This window comes from Sceloporus undulatus, chromosome 5 (assembly GCF_019175285.1).
Source record: "Sceloporus undulatus isolate JIND9_A2432 ecotype Alabama chromosome 5, SceUnd_v1.1, whole genome shotgun sequence".
Classification (NCBI taxonomy): domain Eukaryota; kingdom Metazoa; phylum Chordata; class Lepidosauria; order Squamata; family Phrynosomatidae; genus Sceloporus; species Sceloporus undulatus.
In genome coordinates, this window is record NC_056526.1 from 120,241,377 (window position 1) to 120,261,412 (window position 20,036).

A 20,036-nucleotide genomic window follows, 5' to 3' on the forward strand; every position below is an offset into this window, starting at 1 on the left:
TTGGACTAAAAATCACAGTAGCCATAGCCAGCATAACCAATATTGAAGAATGCTGGGAATTACAGTTCAACAACTAGAGGGCTAAACAATTCCTAACCCTGCACTAGAATCAGATCGATGAGATATTACCACATACAGACTCTCTTCTTCAGTGGCCCAGCTAACAAGAACAGCCTAACAAGGACCTACATTCAATGGTATCTTTACACTGACAGATAATTTAGCAAGTGGATCCAGGAAGCAGTACTTAGCAGTTTCACACATAGGGCTGGGAAACCTTCTGGAGCAGTTTTTTGTGGGTTTTTCAGGCTATGCGGCCATGTTCTAGAAGAGTTTATTGCTGACGTTTTGCCAGCGTCTGTGGCTGACATCTTCAGAGAATGCTGACCTGGAAGAATGGGTCTGTGTACACACACACACACACACACACACACACACACACACACACACTGTGTGACCATGGGTAAGGAGAAGTGACATGGGACCACAGATGCTGGCGAAACGTCAGGAATACCCACAAAAACTATGGATGCTGGCCATGAAAGCCTTCGACTTCACTTCTGGAGCATATTTGGCAGTAGGAGAAGATGGTGAGAAGAAAATGTTGCCCTTAAGTTCAGCCCACCAGTTTTTTAAAAATCAGCATGATTTTCAAGTAATTTTTGTCCCCAACTACACAGGAAGCCCCACAACTGAATGAAAACACATACCAATATCATCACCCTACTCTTATAAGCATCCCAGATTATCCCTCCAAATACCTCCACTTTCCTCTGCAATGCTATTCAAAATGGCAACAGGGACTCAACATCACTTCTTTTCTCCATTTTCGGAGGAACTGGTGTGGGTGATGTACACTATATAGGGAAAAATTATCCCCCACCCCACAACTGTCCACTCATGTTCTAGTTAAGTACCCTAGACACAATATTGGTCTTAATCCAGTATGACAAAGATATAAACAATTGGTTTAAATGTTTTACTGCAAATACTTTCTTTTGAGAGGTTATACAGATATACATAAAGTACAATACAAACTCTAAGGAATCTATTGCTTGACATCATAAGCTAACACAGTACAAACATTTAAGGCTTTTTCATTTTAAAAATGATATCTGTTAAGTATCACCTAGACAAGTCCAATAAAAAGGGCTAGTTGTGTAGGCTTAAATTTTTTGAGAACAATTCTGGTGCAGTTTCACAATCAATGAAAACAACGTTTCATTGTTTTAAAAAAGCTGTTCCTCTCATGTTCCAAAAGATGCCAAACGCAAGCCTGAATTACATGGAATGCTAATGATGCTCTAATTTATGAGTGCCTGTGATGCTGGAATGTGCTCATAGCAAGGGAAAACAACTTATGTTCCTCCATATGTTGGAAGGCAACTCGCATGACCCCTAGACAACAAAGCCAATGGTGAGGAACAATGGAAGATGCAGTCCAACAAAGGCCACAAGTTGCCTGTGTCACTTTACTCAATGGTTCTTAGAGTCAGACAGCCAATTAATTTCCACATTTTTCAATTTTACAGCCATGAGTTTTCAGTATTGTCACTTGAGTAGCTTTTACTACCATCATCAATTTCTGGTCATTTTACAACTTAAAGATACCCTACTGAGAGTCTAATCGGCTCTGGAGCTTGTCATGTTCAGTCTGATAATTGAGGACATATCCCATGAGAGCCTCCCTCTTAACCAGGTGCTCTTCCAGGTTTGTTGCTGCCAGCCTGGGAGGATACCAACTGCAACTGAACACATCTGAAAGGTGGGCACAATGAAAAGGCTGTTCTATTGTATTTAAGAAAAGGACTCAATCAGAATAAAAAACATATCCCTATGCCATTCTGGAAACAGTACAGAACATTTTGCCTTTAATTATAGAAATGGTTGTGTTGCTTTAACATACTGTCTACTATATTAGGAGACAAAGTCCAATGTAGCTTCAGAACCTTGAATAAATTATTTAACAGAGCAGATGATTTAACATGGTACAGTACTTGCAATTCTTCAATGGTTTGATAAACTATGTTCCTTGCAATTTGTCCACAATTTAGGCCCAATGTGCTTTACAACTTCTTGCCTTCTAGACCAAATTGGGAGCCTTTTGGAACATTTGCAGTTAAAGTTCTTCAACTTCATATTTTATGGGCTGACCTTAACTCTTCAAAAACATAGTTTCCTTCTTTGTTTTAATCTATGTTTATTTAGTCACCAACAAGCAACTGTGCAGATAGCTGGAATCATTTCAATTGCAGGACAACCTTCAAGGGGAAAAAAGTTGGAAGCAGTAAGTCAAAATGACAAATCAAAACAATTCTTGAACAACACTTCTCTAGCTTGGAAAATTACCTTTTTAACATTCCTATTACTTATTATAGTGTTTGCAAAGTAACTCATTTTCATCATTTAATGCAGTGGCATCACTGGGGGGGGGTGCGGTGGTGCAACCTGCGTATAGTGCATCCGCGTATGACACGGGCGCACTGTATGATTAATCTGTAAATATTGTGTATGTTCTAGAGATACTGACAGAAGTACAACTGCAAATGTATAACTGTATGTGAATTTATAAATAAAGCTCACCTGAAATAATAAAAAAAAAACCAAGCTGTCTCATCACATTTTATTTAAGTTCACTAGGAGTGAACTATACACAACTGTAAATCTCATGTGTCCTTCGCCCATTCAGGGTCACTAGACCCTTGCCACTAGCATACCACCAAAAGTCAGCACTGTGAACATTCAGTTTCATGCAGCCCCACTTTATAAGATGCACAAGGAGCACATACCATGTTTTGAGGGAGAATTCCAATTCTGGAAGTACAACTCCCTTTTAGAACAAGGTATGTGCTCCCTTCATTTCCTGTCCTAAAATGAAGGAGGTATCCACCATTGCCAAATTTCAATACATTCAGGGGAGTACATTCAGGGGAGTCATCCCTTGATGAAACTGATATTTTCAGACTAAAGAGATTCCAGAGTGATTCCCAGAATTAAAAGGAGTTAAGAAGGCCCCACTCTCAGGTTTTAAAAGATACTGCCAAAATGTCGGGGTGGGGCATTGTGAGGAAGAGAAAGAAAGCAATTCGGCCTACCCTATTGCTTAGTTTTTCATCACAAAGTTGACATGAGTATTTTTTCTGGTAGACCAAGTCAAATCAAATTCCCTGAAGCCAGTCCTTCTGTGCCCAGTGGTCACCCACTTGTTATGTTTCCCCTAGAATCGGGGGAACAGCCACCAAATAGTTTTGGTTGATGGCAGTGTACGCAACATTTTGTGCAGATTCTATGTTTCACAGGTTCTCCTTGGCACTTCAAATGTACTTCAGGGCCAACTGTGGTACATCCTAAGAAAGAGTTTGGAACCAATACAGCCTACAGGTGTCTGCTCCAGTTTCAGGTAAAGTTCAATAGCATAAAGCTGTATCATGAAGCAAAGACATGACTAGACATACCCTTTATACACAAGGATACAAGGAACTACTACAAACTAAAACAGTCAAAAAGTTTCCCCTTTCTTTTTGGCCATTTTAATTTGTTGTTTTTTTAATGGGATACACACCTTATTAGCAGCTTCCAATGCATTTATTAAATTTTGTAGCTCCTCCTTATTCATTTCTACAGAGCACAACTTGACATCGTCATTCTCTCTCAAATCCAGATCAAGGTTTAGCAGTGGCATCTGTAGCATGGATAGCTTATCACTAGAGAGAGCAAGCTGTACAGAAGGGGAAAAAAGACACACACACATAATTTACATCCACTTTACACCAATGGTAAATGAACTGCCCATGAATGGAGATTGAAATGTTGACAATACTATTCCTCTCCTTATAGCACATAGCAACATATAAACAGGGACTATAAATAGGTTTTGCATTCAGAAAGCAAAGGCATTCTGAGCAGTGAAGCTTTTTCTATATTTGAAAATCAGCAGGAGAGCAGCTTTTCTTGGCAGCAATATCCAAACAAACAGTATAAGTTCATTTTTAAAGAAATGACTACACCAAATCACACTTTAGCAATTTGGAAGAACACTTTGCCTGTACATTGTCTAACAATAACTCAGAAGAGGTGCAAAATGCTACTTTCATAAAGACTGGCAAGATCAACGAAATTTAAGTTTATTCCTAGAGACAAAGAGCTGTCTTTAGCTCCAGAGCACTCTCTTGTTCTCAGTCACCTCATGTGAAGGACAGGCTCAAAATCACACAATCAATGTACACTTTAAACTCTAGGAAGACAAAGGAGGAGTGATTCAGGGTCTCAAGAAACAAGGAAAGCCACCAGGACTGAACCTGACATGGATAGGTAATAGAAAAAGATATACAGAAATCCTATAGCACCTTTGTGACTAACTGAGAAAAAGAAATATTTAGTATGAGCGTTCAGTCTCCATTCTACTTTATCAGATGCATCTGATAAAGTGCACTACAGCCCATAAAAGCTTATACTAAATGCCCCTCTTTCTCAGTCAATCTAAAAGGTGCTATAGAATTGGTATTCCTTTTGTTTCTCTTCAGCACTCAAAGCCTATCTGTCCACATCTACTGCAAAATCCCAGAAGCCACCCTGCATGGCTATGACCTGCTTCATAGGGAGCTGGCATGATTGCAGAACCATGGAGGGGATGAAGGCTGCATGAAACCTCTTTCCAGGATCCCTTAAAATCATTACACAGGCATGCTGATCACTTTATGTGAAGCTTTCTCCCACTCTTGACCTCCTGAGATGAGCTCACTGTCTTAGATGTGTCTTTTGCTAGTAGTGGTGGTTGGGAAATTCTCATGAGTCTTGGGTACAGGACATTGCTTCTGTGGCTTGGAATGGCACCATTTTGGGACAGGGAAAGTGGTGACAAAAAGAAGCTTTCAAATTTGGGACCCTTCTTAAGCATTGTGAGCTTTACCAGGACTTGGCTTGCAGGTTGGAGTTGCGCTGCTGTCACGTTTTTTCGTTGGACAGGTCAAGAGAAGAGGTGGCCAAAGAAACAATGGGGGGGGGGGAACACTAGAAGCTGTGTGGGGAAGGCACCTCTGGGGAAGGAGGGGAAGGAGTATCTGGGTCAATTCTTGGAAAGAGTCCTTTGCCTTGGAGTGGCAGATGGCAGACTAGCATGAATGAGAGGCTTCTCAGACAGTTACTTGGTTGCTGTTCCCAGGATGACAAGGTGGCAAAGGGAGAAGTGATTGAGATTGATTGTTTTGAATATACATTAGAACAGTAGATCTAATATTAAGAAATACATGTTGGGGGAGCACTAGGGTTGTCACTCAATAAGAAAGGAGGCAGTAGCCCCAAAAGGTTAGCTAGCATTTTGCAATGAAGACAGGGTGGTAGTTTACTTGAATAACATGGTAGCAGCAAATGAGTACCCAGAGGCAAAAATGATGATCTGATGGAAGTCATTGTAGCAGTTCATTGCTGTCCAACCTAGCATGATGATTGTCAAAAAATAGTAATATATCAATATATTCATAAACCATATTAAGGTTTTGTTAGAGTAGATCACTCCATATTACTTTTGTTTTACTCTCCCCTATAATTTGTTGAAATACCCATTAGCAGAATGGATGTGCTAATAAATCTGTCAGATAGGGGGCTAAAGCCAACTAGTGATCTCAAGAAGATTTAACCAACTGAATCAATGGTCAATCAGTGTTGACTTAATAAGCCCCATTCATCAGACTTACTATAGTGGGACCAAAAACTGGATTTAATCCACCATGAGAATTTCAAGCTTATTCACTCTCCGCCCTAAGTAGAAACAAACCAGCCAATAACTCCACATTTTTTTTTCACTTCTAGACAGTGATTATATAGGTTGGGTGTAGAAATATTTGGTGAAGGCAGAAATAGTACATATTTGGTGGCAAAGGAGGAGAGCTGGCAATAAGGAATTATCACAAAGGTGTGCCATGGACACTAACTCCAGACTAACTCATTGAACTCTGTGGAACTGACTTCTGAGTATGTATGTCCAGGGTGATTTCTAGCTGCTTGGACAGTTCACTTTCATACACATAAATCTAACCAAATTAAAGAACAGAATGTCAGCAATCCAACAGAGGTCCAAAATTGTTCTTCAGCAATTAAAGGCTATCATTTCCAAAAACACAGTATTTATAATAAAATCTTCCACAGGTGACAATCAAGAAATACCATAGTGACAGACTTAAGTCAGGGTCAAAACAGCCGCCCCTTTGATTGTTGGATTGGGGCTGTGGCAATCGCATACTGTGGCCCTGATCCAGCATTTTTCTGGCGCAAAAAGAAGCAACAAAATGCCGCTCCTTTTGTGCCAGAAAAAAGGCGTTCTTTCCGCCACTGTCAAGCTTTTCAGAGCTCCTGTGGCATACTGCATCTATACGCCATGCTGCCACCGTGTAAACGGCCGGGCAGCTTCACTGTGGCTTCCTACCAGCTTAGAGGCATGTGCCGTGTACACCACGCCACTAAGCTTCCAGAAAGCCAGCTTTTTTTTTTTTTTTTTTTGACAGTCTGTTCCGGCCCCAAGTCTGAGGGGAAAGACTAGACTAGAGAATGGCAAATTAACTGGATTTACAAAGTAAGCCTTGACTGTAAAATATAAAGTTACTAGTTCTACAAAATTAGAATTGATGTGTGGCTGTAGATAAAAGATTCACCATTTTCAATTAGATCCCTCTTTACATTCTATAAATAATGTTTAAGACCTCTGCTAAGACAGAAAGCTTATATAATTGCTTCCAAAACAAATGTAAAGAATATTATCACAATTAAGCTAGAAAAAACACATTAAGAAGATGAGAAAAGTAATTACTCTTCTTACAAAATCATTGTGTTATAGCCAGATGTTCTGAAAACCACTGTCTACACTATTCTCATTGATGTGACAGAACTGCTGTATTCAATTTTAACCCTCGTTCTTTCTTATGGTACAAAATATACATTAAAAAGAGGAAGATGAATTATAGTATATACTCCTGTATAAGTCAAGAAATTTTAGTCAAAAATTTGAACAAAAAAACATGGTCCATCTTATCCATGGATCAATGTAAAGATGGTACATTAACTCTTATAAAGAATGAACTCATCCCCTTCTTTGAATAGAGTGGTGAAAGACGAAAGCTTAGTCCACCCCAGGAGAACCTAAAAGAAGCACTGACCATCACCCACTCTCTCTGCTGTGGTACCACTCCTGAACTTTTTGAATGCCTGGGTAGGAAAATGGCAGCAATGGCAACTCTTTGGCACTTCCTCCCAAAGGAACATAGAGAGAAATTGGGCTTTGAAGGATCTGAATAAGACATCTATGTAAGTTTATCAGATTTCCTGGGTTAAAACCAGGCAAAGTTATCACATTAAAGTTAAAGTCCATAATCACAGCTAACATAGGCGGGATACACACCGCCCAAAAAGGGCGGTCTGCTAACGACTCCATTTCCGCCAACGGGAATCCTCAGCCGCCAAATGGTGAGGCTTCCCGGTGGCAGAAAAAGAACCCACAAAAAGCAGGTTCTTTTTGCATCATGCTTGCGATGCCCAGGTGTGCAAATGTGCAGACGCTATGCGTCCATCATGTCAAAATGGTGATGCCCGTGTGAGTATAGGGCACCGCCATTTTGATGCCCCCATCACATGCTAGGGGTGAGGCCAATATGGATGGTGCGTCCTCGGCCAACCCCTAGCACGTGACAGGGGCGCCGCAAAGGCCCGTCTAAATCAGGCCATAGTTACCATTTTCTTTGCTTTGCCTTTTCATTCTTAGAGACATGTGTTTTCTTAGCCTCGCTATGCTTGGTTGCCTCCCCTACACATTTCACAGCCACCATTTACCATAGTTTCCTCCTCATCCATCCAGCCTTTACGGTAAGCACACAGCTGGAATTTTGTAGGTACTTTCACACCATTTTCCTTTGCTTCATCTTTTACATCCTTTGTTACATATCCCTACGTTTTACCCTCGACCTATCCACAGGTCATATCAAAATCCATAATTTTGGTCCTAAAACCTGCCCTCAACTTATACATGAGGTCGACTTATAGTTGGGCATATATGCTTGCATGTTTTCCTTTAAAAACCCTACTAAGTACTGCCATGCAGTAAATACATTATGTTGTTGTGTTGTGTGCCTTTAAGTCATTTCCAGTTTATGGTGACCCTAAAACAAATGTATAATGGGATGTTCTGGGGCTGATAGTGTGTGACTCACCCAGTGGGTTTCCATGACTGAGTGGGGAAGTTATAGTCCAATGTTCAAACTACTACACCACATTTGCTCTTGAAACACACTATAAACCAATGTAATTCAAAAGTGTAAGGGGACAACTGCTCTGTCACATACATTATACGTGTTTTATATGACGGTCCTTTTCTTGCCTTAGAGAAAGAAACAGATTCAACTGAATTATTGAACACTTGCTAAATGGATACGGGGGTTGACCTGTATTTGTATACAACTAAGAATGAAAATATTCATCTAACCTTCAAACTTTTAGACTAACCTTTAGCTGCCAGTCAAAATCCAGGAGCTGTGCAGAACAGATGGCATTTGTTTTTTGAATCAGGGCATGTCTGATATCATGTCTTCTTCCTTTCAGGCAAGTGACCAATGCTTTTCGACAGTCAGAACTCAGCTCACCCAGCTGCTGAACAGCCTGTAAAAGAGACACCACAGTTATGCTGCTTTAAAAAAATAATTTCCACATTTACAAAAGAGTTCAAACTAGTAGAGAGAAAAATGGATGCTATTTTGCCTAATACTATCAGCAGTGATTAAAAATATCTGATAGCTAAGAACAACATGTGCACCACTGCTGTACAGTGATACTCCCACTGTTTGAAACAATTTTGGAGCAACAAGCTGCCATGCCATGGAATACCAGAACATCCTCTTTACTCTATTTGGATCTGCAATTCAAAACAACCATGCTAGAAAGTGGTAAAGTGCAACTGCCCAGGGATCATCACAGCAACAAACAAACAAACCCCGAAGTATGGGAAAGTTCCCTTTTTAGATCACAGTTCCCAGAGTCCAGAAACTAACACACCCATAGGGAATAGACTAGTCTCCAAAACGGCTGCATGTAGCCTATAAGCTATGATTCCCATCACTACACTGCACATGCTCTGGCTACTGAGCATAATGGGTCCGACTGAACTGGCTCTTGCCCCTAGCGTTTCAAGAAGTTGTTTTGTTTCAATGTACTTGTGCAAATGTAAACATCATAATACCTTCCTCTTGTTTTTTTAGTGGTCCTGTTTTGGTTCCATTTCTTTTGGTACTCACCATCTAAATTTATTATTAGAGAGGATAATTTTAACAGAAGATTAGAAAAATATTTTAGGGACACAACTAAAAGTATAGACACTTCAAAAAAGCCCAATGTAGAGTGCCATGTCTGAGAAGAAAAGCTTTCTAAAACTAAATGTTTTTCAAAATTATAGAGGTTATTAAAGTATGATGTTTTCATTTTTATTACTAGATTATCTGTACAAAACACTAGCCAACACTGACTAAAATCCTAATATATAGCCTATATTAATTAAAAGTTAAGCATTGTACTTAATTCTACTAATCTTGCAGGAACTGCATACTGAAGATACATCACGCCCTATTTACCATCCTTTTGATAAAAATGTCATCCTATTTCAAGGAAGAGTTTGGCTGGGAACAGTAAATCTGGGACTTTTGTTTCAGAGCTATGTCTGGAACAAGCAAGCGCTCATACCTCTTCATCGGAGACATCTTTGCCAACTGTACTTTTGAAATATGCTGTCATTTGTTCTAGGATTCCAATCCATTCTGCCAAATTCCAGACAGTGTTGTAATCTTGATATCGAGGAGATGCCCGTCCACAGACGCCATCAATTACTTTGTGAAAAAACTAGGAAAAAATAATAATAGTTTAATTTGACTCATCACATTTTAAGCAACCTACTGCTTAAAGAACCATTATATGACCTTTGCTTGCTGCAGAGTTGGTTTCAAGGCCTACTCTAAAAGCACCAGATATTATAGTCTTATGAGTATTTCTCTCTGAAGAAAGCAGGCTTTAGTCCAGGAAAGCTCATACTGCCCACTTCTTGATTTCAGTCTCAAAGGTGCTACAAGGATCTCTCTACGTACTGAGTCTATACACTAGCATGGCTATGTATCTTTGAATAAGGGCAGTTAAAGCGGTCTCAAACTGGATTATTTCAACAGTGTGCTTTGGAACTACAGGGCTGCATCCACACTGGAGAGATAACCCGGTTTCGCAGCGCTTTAACTCTTTGTCTGACTCTTTGCTATGGAATTCTGGGAGTTGGAGTTTGTTGTGGGCCCCACAACAAACTCCAACTCCCGTAATTCCATAGCCTTGGGCCAAATAAAGAGTTAAAGCGCTGCCAAACCGGGTTATCTCTCCAGTGTGGATGCAGCCTAAGAGGGAGAGCACCTTCCTCCACCACCTCCTCCCTTCAAATGAAGGGGTTCGAGGCCCCCTGCCCCACAAAGCGCGCACGGCTCGCCCACCTGTAAAGCTCTCTCGGGGGGCAACTTCCCCAAAAGGTTCATCTTATTTCTCTTGGCGTCGCCCTCTTCTTCACCTCCCCCCCCTTTCCCCGGAATGGTTCGGTCCACCAATCCGCCCGGTGGAAGGACCACAGCGTCACTCATACGTCCCTCGCCATGACGTCACTGCAGCAGTCGCTTCCGCCCTTGCTTCCTTTTTCTCAGTGCGCATGCGCATTGCCATTCCTCCTTTTTAATTGTCTTTTCCCCCCTGTTCCAAAATGGCTGTGTGGCCTCTTAAAAGCAATCCTTCTGTTTTCGAATGGCAGATTCCATTTCTCTCCACAGCAGTGGTTCTCAAACTGTAGTTCTCCAGAATGCATCTGAGGAAGTAGTTTAGTCTAGGAAAGCTCATGCTGCCAATTTTCTTTCCTTCAGTGAGTCTCAAAGGTGCTACAAGAATCTCTCTATGATTTACTTCATTCCTCCAGGTGTCTTTGGACTTCAGCTCCCAGAATTCCTGACATTAGGCCAAGCTGGCTGGGGCTTCTGGGAAATGTAGTCCAACAAAAACGCCTGCTGCTCCATAGCCTTCCACATTCAGAGCATTAGGAAGGCATAGGAGCTGGTTTGCCTTGCCTTTGGTACCAGCTGTGTGCCTTGAAGGTTGCTGCCACACTGTAGAATCAATGTGGTTTGACACTGCTTTAGCTGTCATGGCTCCTTCCTATGAAATCCTGGGATCTGTAGTTCATTGGGGCAACAGAGCTATCTGAAAGCAAAGTCTAAATGTCTCACAGAACTACAAGTCCCAGAAGTCCACAGCATTTAGCCATGGCAGTGAAAGCAGTGTCAAACTGCATAAATTCTGCAGTGTAGATGCAGCCCAAGTTGTTTCTGACTTGCTACAACCCTAAGACAAAGCTGTCGCAGAGTTTTCTTGGCAGAATTTGTTCAGAGGTGTTGCCCTTGAAGTTTAAAGAATATGAATTGCCCAAAGTCACCCAATTGGAGGATACAGTCTTTCAGAGATACCTAGGGATCTACTGTACTGTTATCTCCCTTGAACTACAGCACTAGAACTAGCTGGTAGAGAATTCATAGTACTGTATCTCATGACACTATAGGTCCCAGAATCCCATTTTAGCCCCATGGACAGTATGCCTATTGAAACAGTGGGATTTACCTACATGCTGACTCGCCATTCAAGAGTTGGTTCCTTGTGCCTACTAACCAGCAGTTTCTGTGACTTGTGCTTAATAAACACTGCATAATGTGTCTACTTTCCTTCCCCTTTTCCCAACTGCACCATTTCCCCCAATTGCAAATTGCAGGAGAGATCATAGAATCATAGAGTTGGAAAAGATCCCAAAGGCCATCCTCAGTTCAACCTGCTTCTGCTATGCAGGAACTCACAATCAAAGACCCCCTAGGCCCCAACAGATGGCCATCCAGCATCTACTTAAAAACTTCCAAAGGAGGACACTCCACCACACTCCTGTTTGCAGCCATCCCACCCCAAACAAACACCACTCAGGCCCCTAAAACAACCCATGGATTCCTGTCCATCTCTCTGATTCTTCCTTCTTCTGGTGCCTTCTAGATGCCCCATTGTGCCAAAGTGAGGAATGCTTGGGCCTCAACTGCACCTGTATATTTTAATGTTGTAAGCTGCCTCAATTGCGTTTTGTAGAGGGACAGGATATAAATAAACATCATCATCATCATCATCATCATCATCATCATTATTATTATTATTATATACATCAGTGGTCATTAGTTGTGAAAACCAGAAACAAAGCCCAGAAGCAATATGAGTCTGTTTCTCCCTCAGTGTGGCTTGAGACATATTAATATAACTGGTTGTTTCTGGAATGGATTTAGCTCTGTTAAATAGGGGCTGATTTACACTAGCGTTTTTGTGCCAAGTAAATCCAGAGTGACTCGATGATGCAATACTGAATCAAGGTTCTCACTATATTTATCCTGATCAAATCTCTCCATGGTAATTTAACCCCATTGATGTGTACAGATTGTTCTATGTAAATAACTGGTTTGTAGGTTTCCCTGCTTTTGATTTTCTGATTCCTAATTTTTAAATTTTCCACACTCTGTGCTTCACTTTTTTAAAAGTGTCAGCATAGTTTCGTGCACATATATACCACTAAAATAGGAGCTAAATATGATAGACTGAGTAACCTACTGAAGTCTAAACAATCATAGACTTTATTGCCTTCCAATTCAACACTGGAATCTTTTGTTCTGTCCAAATATAAATACTTTATTCACAGCTATTCACTGTCTTTTCCATTGTAGCTCAAATAATAATCTGTTTTTTGTGAGACCTCAGGGATCCACTTGAGATTTCTCTTTTAATACTGGTTTCCTTTATTTGATTAGTTTTCAACTTTTGAATCCAGCTATAAATAAAATGTTCCCCTGTGCTCTCAAGATACCCAGTATAAGCAAATAACTCATTTTTCTTCCAAGAAGAATTTGCTTTTTTGCATCTTCCATAAATACATAAAAAATCTGAGCCTATTCCACAAATTTTAACTGCTTTTTAAACAGTGATACAGTACATGTGCACTTTTTCTCTTTCAAAAGATTGCCAACAAAAAGAAACTAGGTGATATTTTGGTATTAACAAAACAGAGCTTGACACCTCTTATTTGATGCAGAAAATCAGAGATACAGAGATTAGGTCTGCATGAAAGGCAAGAATATGGACCCACAAAAAGTTGTTCTTAATTTGTACAGTTTCTTGAAAGATTGAGACTTTTCCTCCATTCTCAGTCACTTTTTTCCCTAGAGTCAAGAACCTGGGACGGATTGTTACAGACAAATGTGTGAGACTTGAAGGATGCACGATAGAACCTATAGACTCCTACGGCAGCCATGTTGTGGTTGCATAACTGACCTTTCTAGCTCTTTTAGAATGTTAAATCAATAGGTAGTTCTGAAATTGATGGTTCTGAAGTTGATAGTTCTGAAGAAGAAGTGGCTGTAACTAAGCAATCTCAGTGGCCAACAGTTCCATGCCAAACAGCCCCACAGCTGTTATCTCCATAGGCTTGAGAACCATAAGCTACAACCTTGATGCTGTTTCTTCTTCTGAAAAAAAATCGACACAGGGTACTCTACCTATTTCTCTCTCTCTCAGTCTCTCTCCTCCCTTGTCAGACTCCACTGCCAGCCTTTTTCATTTGCTTCCCATACGGGCCCCCCATAATCCTCTCTGTCCTGTTTCTTCCCTGTAGCAAGCACTATTCCATTCCAGACCCACCACCTTCAAGATAGGACTATGTCTTCTTGGCCACTATGCAGGTGGGAAAAGGGAAGGAGAAAGGGTATTCATCACGTTTTATTCTCTAATGTTGGGCTCCATGAATTGCTTTTCATCTTTAAAGACCTAGCAGTGGCCATATTTGAATGAATGAGAACCAGATATAGTTCATGCCCCCCTAGGGCTCGAAAAGGACTGTAATAACTTTTGTTTCTTTGTTTCATATAATGTTTAGAAAATGCCTTCTGTCATTTGCAGATATCACCAACAGCAACAGTTAAGCCTGGCTGCATGAAAATAGCTTTGGAGCTCAGTGGATCCCAAACTGGTAAAATGCTATTTCATTTAAATTGGCTCACATTTTGCTATAGCAGTAAAAGGAATGGAAAAATCCTAGTGGCCTAGTCACCTAAATGTTGGTGCTGGCATTGATTTTTGCAAGGCCAGTTGGATTGCTATATGTAAGTGCTGTGAGAAGTGATTAATTTTTTCCATAGTGTATTAATGTATATTAATATTTAATATTTAATTAAATCTTTAATTAAACAATGTTTAATATTTAAACATGTATTAATGTTAAATATGTATTAATATTTATCACGTATCTTACTCCACCAGACATTTAATAGCTGAAAAACAGGGCATCTGTGGCCAAGGAACTTGAGAGTGTGATCAAAATGGGGAAAGTTGTTAATGAAGACTAACAGAAAGCTAGGAAACGCTGCACCAGTTTGCTTTTGCCTATGCCTACTGGGAAGGGCAAGACTCTGCTGAGTACAAACTTCACTTGAATTTAATGTGTATCTGTTGCCAAATCAGTATAGTTGGGGGGTATGGTATCTGTATATAACACAGGCATTTGCAGTTCGAGCTTTGCCGTAATCTAAACAGCACCTACCAAAGTTGTTTTTTGGAATTCGGATCTTGGAATCCCCAAACTAGCATGGCCAGTGGTTTCTGGGACAGTGCGCATCTTTGGTTTCTGTGTGTCTTAGTATGAGAGAGTGTGACTTGCCCAAGGTAAGCTAATAGGTTTCAATATCTGAGTGCGGGTTCAAACCCTGGTTTCCCAGCGTCCTAATGCAACACTCAAACTATTGCACCAGTTTTACCCGCTCACCTGCTTGACAGATATAAAAATGTCTGGGCATTTGAAGCCAAGGCAAAAAGGATAAGGGAGAAAGAAATCAAGATATTACACAGTACTATATTCAAGTACTATATTTCTTGCAATTTCCTTTTCTTTTCTTTTTTCTGTTGAAAAAAAATTGGGAAAGGGGAGAATGGAATCCCCCCTGACCCTCCCCACAATGGCCTGAAAAACCCACAAAAAACTATAGTAGCTGTGTAGATGATATAGTGAAGCCTTGTGTGATCCATCTATATATCTTTCTGATAAAATTAAGGATGCATCTACATTGTAGCAATAATACAGGCTGACGCTACTTTAAGCACTGTAACTCCATCCTATGAAATCCTGGGATTTGTAGTTTGACAAGGTCTTTAGCCTTCTCTGCCAAAGTGTGCCAATGCCTCACAAAAATACAAATCCTAGGATTCTATAGGATGGAAACATGACAGTTGAAATGGTGTCAAACTACATTATTTCTACAGTGTAGATGCACCCTGAGCTTGGAGGCAAAGGAATTCCTGATTCTTTTCCTCTATAAAGTACTAGGACATTTATGGTACTGTATTTTATTGCTATTTTTCCCAAGAAAATTAAGAGGGCAACCAAGCACTTTAATATTTCACATTGGGGCACATGTGGCCAATGAACATCAGAATGTGGTCAGGATGGCAAAATGAGTAAGAACACACAAGCTTGGAGGGTGCAGCAGTTTTCTTTTGCTTGAGCTTACTGGAAAGGGCAAGATTCTTCCCCCTTTTTTCCCTCTCCCCCTGCTGAGTTAACTAAGTGCAAACTATTTTGACACTTTGAACTCAGTTTGTAGCAACTGCTGTAGGAGCTTATCACTCAGCATTTTAAACCTGCTCCAGACTCCCGGGCTGGAGCCGGGATGCAGTATGGAGGTGGGGATTATCACACACTAAATCACCACTGAATCACCGGCCACCATCAGCCCGGGTTCCAGCTGCACTCCACCAGTACTTTTTAGAAGTTGGGTTGGTGGTTTGGCAGTTATTTAGTGTGTGATAATCCCCACATCCATCCCGCGTCCCGGCCTGAGCCAGTTTAAAATGCTGAGCGATAAGCCGCACAGTCTCAGGACAAAGGGGTAAAGTGGGAGGAAGAGAGAGAAACCAGGACATTAAAAAAGTGGCTGGAAAAGTGGAATGACAGTGTTAACTGGGACTGTCTCTGCCAAACCATGATGGCTGAGGGGGATGTGTAACACATTCTGGAATCTTGGTACAAGGCACTGATGAATTGCCTTTCTAACTTTAAATTTTCCAATGTGACCAACAAAATATAAAAAATGTAATGTAATATAAAGTATATTTAAACGTATGTCTATGTGTAGCTATCTATCTACTTTTGCTGTCACAGCCATGTGGAAGGAAAGGGAAGGGGAAAGGACCAAGAACTATTCAGGTTGGGGACTGCCCATAGTGTCAGTTTGGTCCTCTTCTCTGATGGAAAGAAGCAGGTTTTGTGGGAAAGGAGGGCTAAACTGAGTAAGAGGTCAATGAGGATAATTGCAGTTATAACACTGGTGTTTCTCTGCACTCTTAGCAAAATTAGGATTTTAGTATTATAATCTGTGGCAAGTGCTCCTCTACTCTGCCTACCAAGTTCTCCAGTCAAATACAAACACAGAAAAAGAAGCTGTTGAAAAGTATCCTAGGCTTTTACAGACTGGCCTGAAAGGCCTGTCTGGGGGCAGAGTCAGGGCATAGAGTCCTGACGACGCACACCTGATTCCACCCCCAGGGCACCCTGATGCTGTATGCTGCTCCAGATGGTGCACAGTGTCATGGTGCACCTCTGAAGCTGTATCCGGATGACACAGTGCCGAAGTGGCACCATGCAGCCATGCTGTTGCAGCTATGGCGCCCTTTCAAGGGCGCAAAAAGTAGCCACTTTTGCGGCTCCTTTTTGCACCCTCGAAAGGCCAGATCAGGACTGCAGTGTGAGGTTGCCGCAGCCCCACTCCTGTGCAAAAAGGGCGGCTGCAAGCCACCCCGTTGAGGTGATCTGTAGAGCCCCTTACTTAGGAACCTTTTTAGAAAAGAAGAAATCATTATGGTCTAACCAGACATATTAACTAAAAGGCAAATAAATAGTGTTGCAATGTTATTGGGCCACAATATTACTTAGATCTGATATTTGTTGACTTTTAAATTGTTAATATCTTAAGTTTATTTCTCATTTGAGCCCCGTCTGCCAGACCAAAAAAAAAAAAAAAAGCCCTCCCCCTGTTCCCACAGCAAGGAGTCTGGACGACCCAAGGTCCAATCCCTGCTTCTTGTGTGAACTATCCAGACAACTTCTTTAAAATGGTTTAAAATAATTCACCATTTGCTCCAGATCTTCCTGAAAAATCTGGAGCCCTCCATCGTGAAGCGGGGCAGCTGTTCACATGCACACTCTACTGTGCCACTTGGTGCCACCCGCGCTGCCATGCATCATGTGCTCTGAAATAAGAATGAGGTGTCCAGCCATGGGATCAATGCTGGGCATTTTGTACTGATCTCAGAGTGAATGGTGCATGGTAGCAGTGGCAGTACAGCAAGACATCCATGTGAACATCCAGGTGGCATCTCAACAGAGTGCCCTGGTAACAAGTTGAATTCAGGACAACTCCAGGACCAGAATACTCCAGGCTGCTCCCATGTATTCCAGCCCGTGTGGACACCACCAGGGTAACAAATTGGTTCTATGTACACCGGATTTTCTAAATCTTCATTGGCAATTCTGAATGTATCCTGTTTGTAATGTGTATATCAAATAAGACTTGAGGGGCATTTGGTACAGACTCTGGCTCCATTAAGCAAGTTAAAACATGTTTTTAAAGCCTTGGGGGATAGTCTAATGTTCTATCCAATTTGGAAATGTACATGGTATTAACTGTCTTGATATATTTTAAACTGTTATATAGTTCACTGTGTATTAGACTGTACATTACCTTTTACTACTTTAATATTTTAAAACTCATTTGATTGTACACTGTTCTGAGATTTTGAATATAGAGAGGGATAGAAAAAATCATTAATTAATAAATCAAACACTTTGCCAAACTTATTTTGTTCCTTTGTTTCTTACGTTTTAAAATGCTGTTAAATAAAGGACATTGCCTGGTGTACAGACCCTCCCTGAAAACACAACAGTCACCTCGCTGGGGAAGATGTTGCTGGGGCCCTCATCATCTGAGGAAGCCAGAGATCATAGCAGGTCCCAAATGGAAGATGATTCTCCACAATGTCACAAATTCCAGCAGCCAGCCAAGATAACCAGTAAACACCGGATGGTTATACCATGTCTGGGGCATTTTAAAGAAGAATATGAAAAAGTAACCAAACATTATAGGTCAAACAGAATACGGACTACAAAGTACAGAATATGGAGCTTCATACCAAGAAACTTATATGAACAATTTCACAGGTACATGGTTGTGAAATCAGATAGCCTTGGTTTGAACAGCTATAGCCCAGTCAGTGTTCTTGCATTGTTTCTTCTAGCACTGCTCATCATTTGGCTGTGTTGACTAGGGCTGATTGGAGTTGCAATCCAAATTTTTTGGAAAGCCATGGTTTCCCACTCCTCCATTACAACTAATACGTCATTAGTCTGTTTCAACAAAACCAGCTGAGAAAAATGTGGCTAACAAAAAGGGTTTTGGAGTCAGATACCCGAAGTGTTAACCTCAGGTGAACAGAAACATTGCAAAGAAATGCAAAATGTTCAGTCTGAGAATTCAATTTAAACTAAATCTGTGCAAAATTTGCACAAGGACCATTCACAACAGCAGCAATTTGCAATAACATAATCACTCCAGTGGAATGATAGTGATTTTGGCATTTATTTTATACCTGGCTCTCTAGCCATGTTCTCTCCCTGGTAAAGTAGTTCTTTATCCATGAGCCACTGACATGGATATTACATTTCATTTTTTCTCTTTTATGTGCTGGTGTAACTATCCTTGGAGCAGAACTGTATTTTAAAAGGAACTGATCAGACACTAATCTATTTAAGGACATATAGTCTGTTTGCACTTCTTACTAAACCATCTTTATGTTAGCAATAGTTTGGTGCTTTATTTTATTTATTTATGCTTTTATTATCTCACACCCACCACCACGACCTTTCTAACAAACATGGATGAAAACAAATTAAATGATTAAAAAACTGTTTAATGTTAATAACAATATTCAAAACACCTTAAAAGAATAAACTGAAGAGGTGGAGCTTCAGACATATTTATTTTAAAAGCAGAGAGGGAGTAGGGACTCATCACAACTCTGAGAGGCAATGAAACAAGTGAATCCCTTTTTCCATGTTCCCCTTCAAAAAGGCATTCACAGGTGATATTATTTTCAAGAGAATCACAGCTCATATTTCAGAACTAGCACCTGGAGAAACAAGCCAAGGACAAATCAGAGTGCTGGGTTCAAATGTAATGGCAAACCACATTTTTAAAACAGAGTTCATAGGCTAATAACAAGCAATGGCTTCTAACTGTTGCTTGTGACATTCTAGCAAACCATACTCGTAACCCGAGGCACCACTGTACTTTGGTTAGGATGCAATTGTAACCCCTATGAGATAATTCAGTTTTGTACCTCTCTCTTTAGGGTCAACTATAATTGACTTTTGCAAGCACAATTTAAGTTCTAGTATCTCTCTCTCTGTGTGTGTACGCATACAACAATACAACAGATTATGTATTCGATTTGATATATATGTACTGTCTCATAGAATCCAAGCATCCGATGAAGTGCCAGTCAGGAGCTGATCGCAGGACTCTTCTGCCTGTGCTTCTCAGTTGTATTAAAAATCTTTAAACCCTAACTAAAAGGTACAAAACAGGTAGAAATACAGAAAAGAAATTCCACAAAAGATACTTTACCATTTTGTTCCTCCTCCAGTGAGGTCTTGCTGCACTGTTATGAAAACTTTTCTGTGTTTAGCTTTATGGAGTTTATGCACAATCTTAATATGCTTTGTACATACATGGTAGATTACCTAGCAATATGATTAAATATAAAAAAATAGATTATGTGCCACCTTACTAAATGTATCATATCCCATTCCAGACATCTTATTTTATCATGTAGTGGCTGATGTCCATATCCTGCATGTGTTCCTT

At 40.5% G+C, this 20,036-nt stretch overlaps 2 protein-coding genes across 6 annotated transcripts in view; one reads left to right on the top strand and one right to left on the bottom strand.

Annotated features, from left to right (window-relative positions):
* Positions 1–965: 965 nt before the first annotated feature.
* Positions 966–10,670, bottom strand: COMMD8 (COMM domain containing 8). Its single transcript, XM_042469827.1, has 5 exons — positions 10,500–10,670; positions 9,715–9,870; positions 8,488–8,640; positions 3,563–3,718; positions 966–2,261 (listed from the first exon to the last, which is right to left on the bottom strand). The coding sequence occupies exons 1-5, from the start codon at positions 10,641–10,643 to the stop codon at positions 2,241–2,243; spliced, it is 630 nt and encodes a 209-aa protein (XP_042325761.1). The 5' UTR covers positions 10,644–10,670; the 3' UTR covers positions 966–2,240.
* A 153-nt stretch (positions 10,671–10,823) lies between these two features.
* The window catches only part of ATP10D (ATPase phospholipid transporting 10D (putative)), a 96,261-nt gene continuing 87,048 nt past the window's right edge, over positions 10,824–20,036 (top strand). Inside the window, exons 1-3 of one of the 5 annotated variants that reach the window (XR_006104213.1) lie at positions 10,824–10,915; positions 14,023–14,092; positions 18,017–18,331. Coding sequence is in view for 4 of the 5 variants with exons in the window: in XM_042469826.1 (XP_042325760.1) it covers positions 18,075–18,331 (257 nt within the window). In the remaining variant the exon portion in view is untranslated. The remainder of the gene's footprint in view (positions 10,916–14,022; positions 14,093–18,016; positions 18,332–20,036) is intronic. The other 4 variants (XM_042469826.1, XM_042469823.1, XM_042469824.1 and 1 more) reach the window with 4 other exon arrangements.